This window comes from Xiphias gladius, chromosome 22, assembly GCF_016859285.1.
Source record: "Xiphias gladius isolate SHS-SW01 ecotype Sanya breed wild chromosome 22, ASM1685928v1, whole genome shotgun sequence".
NCBI classification, from domain to species: domain Eukaryota; kingdom Metazoa; phylum Chordata; class Actinopteri; order Istiophoriformes; family Xiphiidae; genus Xiphias; species Xiphias gladius.
In genome coordinates, this window is record NC_053421.1 from 12,043,625 (window position 1) to 12,054,096 (window position 10,472).

A 10,472-nucleotide genomic window follows, 5' to 3' on the forward strand; every position below is an offset into this window, starting at 1 on the left:
AGCTATATGTAATGCTGTTTGTGTCTGAATGTTGATCTAAATTGCATGATAATGAACTCTTCTCTGTAGACCTATTCCAAATCATAATCCTTCCTTATTTAGTCATTATGTCTCATGAATATTTGTTTATTTGTATTTATCTTCTACCAAATAAATAAATAAATAAATAAGGAAATTACAGTTAGGGACCTTTAAAACATGCTTTATTGTAACAGACTTTTCTGCCTTTTCCCTTAATCCCTTTCAATTCATTATAAAATGACTCTACTCAAATTTGTCAATAAATAAATGAATAAAAATACTTCAGCTCAATCTAATGTATGCAATATGGATGCAAGGTAAGTATTTATGTTTGCTTTAGTGAAGGGAAAATGTTTAATGCTTCTTGGGTAAGTTTTTTACCATGTTTTCACCATGTTTCTCTCATGCTCAGCTCATCTCTCGTATTCTTCTCAGCTGGTCTTTCCATGCATACCAGTAATTTGTTGAACTGCATAAAAGCATGAACAACTTTTGTGTGATATGATAAAGTATGCACAAAAAATTAAGTGCTTACAATAATATTTTGACACAGCGTTTTTCAAAATCAAAAAATTTCAGGCCAAATATACGTATATTAGGCGGAATTTCATCAGGTACTTTCACAGTAAAATATTTGGCTCTACTTATCGTCCCAATTAACGTTATTATAATTGCGTTAACCATTAGTTTTTTTGGCCTGCAATCTTAATTTAAGGAACCTAGATGCAAATGTTAGCAAGTAAGTCTCGAGTCCTCAAAAGCTTTAATCATGGGAGAAAGGCAGGTGAAAGAAGATTTAGAATGGGATGTAGCTTACACTCTTCAAGTTCATTCAGTCATTTCACCTCTCTGTTTTCCCATGAAACAAGGTTTTATAAAGCAACTATGAACTGCCTCCCACAGGCAGGAAACTATAGTCTGAATTGTGGTCTATTTCAGTGTCTATGATGGCCCCACTGCTCTGTGATCCCTGCAGCTGCTCCAGTTGGGATTCATGCAGTCAATGTGTTTGTGAGTCACCATCCCACGAGAGAGGGAGAACATGGGTGAGAGCGAGACTGAGGCAGAAGGAGAGAGCAGAGAGCAAGAGATGCAGCGAAAGGCAGAGGAGGCGGGGGCCTGTGTGTGCGTGAGTCATGCAGCCTGACTGGTTGGGGTGATGATCCTCAAGGTGCTATTTTTGGAGTTACCATCAATTCTCTCTTATCTCCTCCACTGGCCCCTTGCAGTGTGTGTGTGTGTGTGTGTGTGTGTGTGTGTGTGTGCACGTGCGCGTGTGTTAGTTAATAAGGCCCTGAATAGCACGGACACTCTTCTGCACTTCCCCTACCTAAATGACTCTCCTGATTGATTACAAGCTCCTACACAGTGTAATGAAGGCTTAGTATGTTGGGAAACCACTGACAGTTTGGAATCTTTTATTAATGAAAACCAAATCATTTAATTACTCATTTTCTCTCTGTGAAGAGGATATGCTATCTTTAATAACAAAAAAGACCCTGCTTAGACATGTACAGTTTATTGAACTAACACTATCTCAGATACTTAAAAAATTAAAAGCAGATAAAAAGTGTCAGTTGTTGGGGAAATTCAAAACAGCAAAGCAGTGATTTTACAAGGGGGAAAAGGCTAAAAAAGTAGGGAAGTACAAGAATAAAAGTACATAAAAAAACGAGGACTATTCTCTATAAAAATACTCATTTGGGCCATTCAGCTTAATGGCCCATGTGATGTTCTAAGTATCATTAGCTATAAAGTATAATCAATCATGAAAGTATCATTCTGAAAGTATATAATGTGTGTACAACTTCAGTGGGGATGGGGAAATCATTTTTCTGTCTTTTTGCTATTGACAGTTTAGGGAGTATGTTTTGATATAAGGATACACAGAATCTTCACACATTTTGGGCTGTGGATATTTCAGTTTTATATTGTTCTTTGAAAAATAGACATAATTTATAGACATTAATATATATTTGTTCTTTATCCAATCCAACCTTCATGAGTACAGTATACTGTTTTATTTACTGGGAGAATCTACTGTTACATCTGGAGACAATTAAAGATAAAATCAGAGGAAATTCGATCAACAGTAGGGGAGCATCTGTCAGATTCAGAGCAGAAGTTGGATTGTAATGAAGAACTCAACTTTGGTCAATTAAAGGATAAAAATAAAATCACAATTCACAGCATGTAACTATAAGTCATCACATTTATTGACCACTTACTAAAGTTCTGACCACACTGGAGGATTTGTTTATAGGAGCTTGTTTTTTCTTCTTGTACTGAGGGTTTGCAGCTTAACAGTGGTTGAGAAAGTTCCTTTAAAATGTCTTAATTATTCCTATGTTGTTCTTCCTAGTTATAGCTATTTGTTTATGTTGAATCTGAGACCAAATGTGTTGAAATGAGATTGCAGAATTTTTTAAAGTAAAAAAAGAGAGACAATAAAGAGGAAAGAGCAGGTTGTGAGAATGATATTAAAAGGTCAACTTACATGGACATAACCAGCACAGTAATTCGTTATTTTATACAGTAAGTATCCAGTATTGTTGCTGCATGGATTTGATGAGAATACATTGTTTGGAAGGACTTGCTGCATTGATGCACAGTAGGAATCATGTAGCTTGATGGTACTTGGACAGTAACTACCACTGTAACCCTGTTCTAACCAAGCATAGTAGGTTGTATCTCTGTGTAATTAATTCAAAAGATAAAAAAAAAAGAAAAAAAAACAACAATTTAAAGTGGCATGGTCACAATATTTAAAAATACTGTATATTAATGATACATTTAGACAAAAAGTTTTAAAAAGCAGCAAAACATGACCGTTAACAGCTTATTGTGCTTCTAAGTTACAGTTTCAGTATGTAAGCTTGAGCTTGTGCCAAGCTTGTATAGAATTAAAAAAAAAAAAAACCTTCTTGATATAACGGCTGTTTCACATATAGTGTGCAAGTCAAAATGCAACTTGTAAAAATCTTTGATGAAGCAACATTTCACCATTTCTACAGTATCACATACTGTATATTGTTCAGCATCCATGAATCCTCACAGACTGAAAATAATGAGAGCTGTCAAACGCGATGTAGCTAATGTGAGCTCACTGGAGAACTGAAAACGCTCTCTTCATCCCCCTGTTATGCAACATATCTGTCCTGTTGTTTGTCCCTCTCCCGGCACCCTTGTATCTCCATTTAGACACTCAGCACCTGCACATTTATTTATTTTTTACCAACTCATGACTAGTAAGTGACGACATCTGCATTCAAAGTATTGCAAAAATGTGCATGTTTCATTGGATAGGTGTTTGTTTACATGCCTCCTTTTCTCATACGGAGAGAAGGAGACACAGAAAGGATGAGCATAGGTAATGAAGTATTTAGGAAAACAACATTTTTTTTCAAAGATAGAAGGCATGATGAATGCCTTATTTATCTGCCTTTATTTATGTATCTGCTCTAAATGTTCTGTCTGGCTCAATGTGCCTTTCGTCAGTCTGTCTGGTCTCGTCTATCGATCCTGTCTGAAGATTTACTGACGAAGACAAGGTCAGAGCCTTACAAGACAGAAGAAAAAATGTCAGTGTGAAATGTACCCTTAAGGTATGTTCCTGTTTGTTTGTGTCTAATTTGTTCGGATGATGTGTGAACTTCTAGCAAAAGAACTGTCAAGACTGTCTCTTGGCTTGTTGTTGCATGTAAACAGTACTTACAAGAAGTATTCACAAGCTAAAGCACACGTATTCATGTTGTGTGGTTGTGATTGACAGCTCTGGCAGTCAGTGTAGGGATGAGCTGCATATACATGTACACACAGTACACACAAAGTATTCTGTTATACAAACACACATCCTCTGATGTTCTTTTAGACACCACGCAGGCATAATGGTTGTTGTGTTCAGAGCTTCTTTTGATCATTTCTGTGAATGGGGCCCAATCACCTATAACTTCAAACAACACTGCATCTGCTGCTTTACACCCTCCAGCAGTAACACCCTTCTTTCTCGCAAAATGTGAATCCTCTCGACAGAAAATTGCTCTGTGGAAAATAAGATGATGTTGTTCAGCAGCTGTGTTCTCTTGATTTGTTTCCGTGGTTTGTGAATACGTCGGTTTCATACAAGTGATGTTCAAAAACAAAAGCAAAAAACAAAAGCAAATAAAAAATTAAATTTTGTTCAACTATATCAACCCTGCACTTATACAACCCTCAATGTCAAACACAGCAAATAAAGATGAAGAACCAATACTATCAGACATGTAAGCTGACCTTTCAAAAGAGAAAATGCACATGTATTTCGACATACACACATGTGTACGCACTCACACGCGGTCTGCTCTCTAATCAATCCTCGTACACACTTCTTCACTTTATGCCCTCATCTGGACTTCCGTCAGGTTTCTGACTTTGTGGTTGCTGGCTGGATGTTCTGGACCTTGGAAAGTGTGACTGGCACCTTTCCCTCTCCGGGGGTGGGTGCTCTCATTATGGGGGTACCTATGACAAAAGCAGTTCTGCTATGTGGGACACTCATACAAAACACAAGGAGTATAGTATAGAAGTAAAAAGTGCCAACAAACAAAAAAAGAAACCTTTCATTTACTCTACTTACTGTTTGGCAAATGTAAATTTCAACATTTAATCCATATTGTGTTATAATAAGACAGAGCAGAATGAAACCTTACCAACTGTGGCGTGCAGATCTGCCAGCCTCTCCTTAAACTTCTGCTGCAGATACAATTCTTCTTTGGAGTAGCTTTTGGCAAAGGCAGACAGCAGGAGGCCCACAGCCATGGAAGTTCCTCCCACGCAGAACAGCACAGCACCAGTCAGTTTACAGACATCCAGGGCGCGGTTGAAACTGACAGCGTGGCTGTTCAAGAAAAAGTCCGTAGCTTAGAGCTTCAGTTAGAAGTCTAACATCAATTTTTGTGCAACTAATAACCGTGAACCTGAGAAATCTAAACACTGAAACCAAAAAGTAACCTGGTGGAAAACTGTTTTTCACCTTTTTTTACTATACTTTCCAGGATTAGAGTGCTGAGTTTGGGTTTACAATCTTTGCAAAGTTACTCCAGTTTCATTCTAGTTTAGGCAGAAATAACGGCTTTCATTCAGTGTGTGATCAAAGACTTTCATAATGGCTACACTTATATAGAACCTACAGTCTACTGTATGTCCCACTAAAACCCCATATTCTTCATGATGATCAAGTCTTGGAGGCCAATGAATGCAACTACAGCACAGATTACAGCTGACGATTGAATACATTTTAAAATTAAACTTTTAATCAACAATATTGTTCCTATACCTGTCAACAAAAAGGAGATCATCCTCGCCAAATGCCTCGATCCTGGCCGGAGTGGCATAACCCACCAAAACAACGATTAGGCCTGTGAACAAGATCAGGGCGCCAAACGCGAGACAGACCTGGACGAGAAAAGAGGTTGCAGGATAAAAGAGAGACTGTGTTGTTCTGTATCACAGAACCCAAATCAGATCATCGCTTGCAGTCTCTTGCGATTGCAGTGTGATAATAACAGCAGGTAAGATGTGGTTTTGTTTGAGCAATCTGAAGGTTAACCTCACCTTCCAGAGTAAAGAGCTCCACCTGCTAGGCGATCTCTGAATCTGAAAATCTTCATCACGTTCCCAGATAGAAGCTGTGCACTCCTCATAAAACTGGATAAGGGATCAAAGAGACGTTTTTATTACATTTCAAATACAGAAACTGAAAACCACAAGAGATAAAGATCTAAAACCCCAAGTTTCAAAAAGAAACAGTCAAGTGATTACGAAATGAGACTGTGAAGATGAAGGGTTTGTGTTAGAGAATTGTTGATATTTGTAGAAGGATGCCCTATACTTTTTTTTGTATGAGTATATATGTGTGTGTGTCTGTGTTGTACCTGGTGTAGGTAGGAGCGGACCCCATACTGCTGGTAGTTCCCACTGGCTTGAGCCTGCTCACCATACTCCGACCCACAGATCTCTGAGCATGAAGTCATCCTTCACATCTGTCTACCTGCTTGAGGACACACACGTGCACACACACACACACACACACACACACACACACACACACACACACACACACAGGCATGAATGCATGACTGCACACTTGCTTTGAGAAGCCACCTACCCGATTTGCGGACAAAGTCTGCATAAAACATGTACATACACATATACTGTACATTTAAACATTCATACACACAAGCATGTACCCTCACACACAGTGCCAGGGAGTTATGTAACATGGTACTGAAGGCAATGGTGGATCAGTACATTGAGATTAATGATGCATTCTCCTTGTCTGCAATTATGAAATAAACCATGAAACATTACATCGATCCTCCTCTTTAGATTCAATATTGTGTTGGCTGAATACAGAGTGCTGACACACACAGAATTAACCTTCTTTTTTCTCTTTTCATATTGTGTTCCATGTAAAAATCAAAACCTATTTTTGTGCTGTGCATCCGAAATTAGGCGATATATTTAGTATATTGCAGTTTGCACGTTTTCGTAGAAGATGCAAATTAAAGACATGCTGTGTAAGGTTTACCGTGCTTTTTGTTTTACATGACATATAAAAACAGCTTTTCCATTTACAATCACAGAACAAATATAACAACAGCAATAACTATTGTAATTTATAGGTTCTGTAAACATAAAACTATTCCTTGATGGGTCAGTAACCTGCAGTAGAAACTCATTTACCCAAACTTAATTGTTACCGTTCTCTTTGTTTTTTTTTCTTTAAAAGTAACCCTTGCATCTTCATTAAAAAAAAATGAAAAGACAAGTAAACATCTGCTCTTGGAAATGTTTTTTACAATTCCCTCAGTACCAAAAATCCAGATGCATTACACAGCTCAATGCCTCTAAAAAAACACAGAACTATGTTTCAAGTTTATGGCAGCTAGCACTAAATCTCAACTGCTGTTTCTGTTTCACCACAACAGAAATAGACTGGGGAAAAGAAGTGGGAATAAAATATTGATCCTAGTGTTGGCAATATTTCTTGGAAATGCTAAAAGAAGTAAAGGGGCAAGACATACATCCCAGTAACACATTATTTTATAATATATTATGGTTCCACAGCAGCAGTTTTGTGCTCTCCTGATACATGTGACAAATGGACAACAAAATACCCTTTAAACAAAACCAGTGGCTTAATTGTCTTTGTGATTCACCAGGGTAGGTATGTAAATCAACTAGATCTACTGTAGAGGGTGATGTAATGTTAAATAAAGTAGCAACGGTTACACACCACCTGTTCCAGGCTTGTATCTAAAAACACTATTAAACTAAACAGGAAACTAGTTATGCAATTGCATGTAGGTGAGTATTAGACTAAACAGTATTAGTGCAATTCTCTGATGCAAGGTGTTCAGTAATAATGTTACATAAAAGGGTTTTGTGTCACATGGGAGGACATTTCAGGGAGCCTATACACAAAAGAACATCTTGAACCTCCAGACCATATTGCCATTAATGTCATTACACAACTCGTGTGTTGCAAGAGAGGCAGTACTTTGTAGGCCCAAGTATCAATTAATCTATAAAGGCTTTGCCGATGGTCTTTGCCATCTGTCTGACATACAACACCCCCAATTCTTAGGACTGATCTATTTCACTGGATTGATCAAATGTCAATCAGCACAAAGGTAAAATCATCGGGGATTATAATTTTCATGTCAGCAGGGCACAGCCAGTATGTCGTCGTTGAATTATACACCCCCTGTCTTTGCCGCCTGAAAGTCCTTATAGATGTTCAGGCTATAAAGATGAGGAGATGGAGAGCATCTCGCCTCTGGAAATGACTAAACATGAATTCAGACAGGGTACTATGGTAAATGACATATTTTCAGTCAGTGAAAGGCTGCGCTTGAGATGAGACATGATGTTCCCTGGTACGTCATGTTAATCCTATTACTGTTTAATTTGTACCTGCTGACAACTCTCATGAACATCTGGCTCCTCCCAGATGTTGTGAAGTCTCTCTGTGCCCATATCTGCATATATCCCAGAAAGTTTAAATATTCATCATCCAGCCATATAATCAAAAATTAAAATATGGAATTATGAGAGATTGATGATCTCCATCGAGGCCTAATCTCTTAAAACTGGCTACTTTTTTTCATTATAAGAATTGAATTTACAATTGCAGGTTTGTCAAACAACAATTAACTGACTTTGGTTTGCACTGAATTGATTCCTGCCCTTGACCTTAGGAGGCCCAGGACACAGCCATGCAACCCACCTAAAGGGTTAAACCCGACGTACACACAGGGGTATTTGCTTGACTGAATAAGAATCAGCTGTGGCTAGATCAAAACATCATTACCAAAACGAGCTGTGAAAATCGTGAAATACTAATTTCAGATAAGCTAACAGCTGACAGATGTACCGCCTGATTCTTGTAAGGTCATTTTCGTTCTTAGCCGGTCACATCCTCTTGTATTTTGACATTTTCCCCCCCCAGCCCACAACACCCAAGACCAGCTGTAACTGAAATGAAACCAAACCTCCCAAATCCAACCAACTACACAAACCTCGATCTGGCTTGGCCCAAATAAAAACTAGGTTTCGAAAAATAAGACCCGGAATACGTCGACACAGGCATCGAGATGGACATGTCAACGCTCAGAAGGTGCACTAACCCTGCCTACAGCCGGGAGCTGGCCGCGGTGCTGAACGCCATTATTGCCATCCGGCTCTCATCCCCGCAGGAAAACACACAGACGTAACATGTGACGCCAGTCTGGAGACAGATTTCATCCGTTCGTCCTCCCAACCCCCCACGAGACGCCGACGGACACCCAGCACGTTTTTCCAATTGAACTCAGAGAGGTGGACTTTGTATTAGAGCCTTTTGACTAAACCAGGTCGACTGACGTCCTGACCACCTGGAAATAATTCAGTATCTGGGAAAAAAAAAGACACCTACAGGTCCAAGTGTTATGGTAAAGTTTTATTTTTATTTGATTATGATGCCGACGCCCGAGACGCTTATAAATTACTATAGACATTATCGAATTTGGTAAAAGGTGATAAAACAGGTGGAAAAAAGTTTACAACAAAGGTTTGTTCGACATTATTCCCTACATGGAAGCTACTTCCAGATGTGCAAGCTGATACCGTGTGCACGGATGACACCGTTGTGAGAATCGTTGCAGGAAATGGGAATCTCTGGCAAGTTATTTACAGGAGCAACAGCCAAAAGCAGCCGCCATAGGGTCCGAAATATTAAAAAGAAAATCATTCAAATCGCCATTTACCTGTCATAACCAGCCCGGAGAGTGATCGCTCGCTGCTGTTCCCTCAGCCGGGTCCCATCACTCTACGGTCACCTCTCTCTCTCTCTCTCTCTCTCTCTCTCTCTCTCTCCTTCCTTCGATGATTCAGATTTTCACGCTGTCTACTGCGCAAGCGTCACATCCATGACAATATATTATGATTCAATGGCGGATATAAATAACCAGGCAGGAAGGATGGAAGTACTAGCTGAACAGGAGGATATTCATTCAAGATTCAACAGTCACTGACGGATTAACGGCTGAATGAATTCACGTATGGATAAAATAGTATAGATAGATAGACAGATATATAGATAGATAGATGGACAATTAAGTCGTACATGTTTCTATAGGAACAGAGGGCACTCCGGTCCCCAAACTAAAACATGCATTGTGTACCAATATGTGCACACGTGTACACACAGATATGCATTCAACTAAACCCACATGCTGCAAAAAAACGTAAATATGAAATGGCACAGTCACCGGCTGAAAATACAGTGAAGTGTACATAAAGCCAGCCTCAGTGCGATGCCATACCACCTACAGAAACACAAATGAAGACCTGCAGTGAACAAAGTCAGAGGAGAAACACGGCCATACGTCCAAGTCCACAGCAGGTACACAATAGTGCAAAACATACACACATACATGTGTTCTCTCTCTCTCTTTCTCTCTCTCTCTCTCACACACACACACACACCATTTTCCAGAATTCCAGTAGCATTCCACGACACTCTATTTTTAGCACTGTCAGTGACGCACACTGTTGAAGACAGTGTTAGTCACCATCTCAGTGCTCCTCTTGAAGAAGGTATGACCTAAAGAAACAAACCACATCACAACTCAAATGTGAACACTGTTCAGAAAGGAAAGGGAACGCGTTTGCTGCTCAGTCAAAGTCGTTTTCATGATTTATTCATCAAGTCATCACCTCAGACTGAAAGAGACTTTTCACGGTTTTTAAAAATCTTTAAAAAAAAAAAAAAAAATGTAGGAACTGCAGCACCACATGTTAACAAAATTAGTTACTTCTTTACATTGATAGTGGCAAGCCAGCAGGGTTTTGATGCATTGTGCATTAGTTTGCAACTGTCAAATAATTTAATATTTCAAGAAAAAAATCCTCTACCCACATAGAGTAGC

At 39.0% G+C, this 10,472-nt stretch overlaps 1 protein-coding gene across 1 annotated transcript; it reads right to left on the reverse strand.

Annotated features, from left to right (window-relative positions):
- Positions 1-4,388: 4,388 nt before the first annotated feature.
- On the reverse strand, positions 4,389-9,355 carry nrsn1 (neurensin 1). The gene is made up of 6 exons (XM_040118624.1): positions 9,309-9,355; positions 5,934-6,052; positions 5,614-5,706; positions 5,336-5,454; positions 4,710-4,897; positions 4,389-4,521 (listed from the first exon to the last, which is right to left on the reverse strand). Exons 2-6 carry the CDS (start codon positions 6,030-6,032, stop codon positions 4,418-4,420), a joined length of 603 nt encoding a protein of 200 aa, XP_039974558.1. The 5' UTR covers positions 6,033-6,052; positions 9,309-9,355; the 3' UTR covers positions 4,389-4,417.
- Between the last annotated feature and the right edge of the window lie 1,117 nt (positions 9,356-10,472).

Coding starts and splice junctions, on each gene's coding strand:
- nrsn1 (XM_040118624.1), bottom strand. CDS start 6,032: ATGACTTCATGCTCAGAGATCTGTGGGTCGGAGTATGGTGAGCAGGCT. Junction 5,455..5,613: donor GGAGCTCTTTACTCTGGAAG/GTGAGGTTAACC, acceptor TTTCTCGTCCAG/GTCTGTCTCGCGTTTGGCGC. Junction 4,522..4,709: donor AGATCTGCACGCCACAGTTG/GTAAGGTTTCAT, acceptor CTTTTGTCATAG/GTACCCCCATAATGAGAGCA.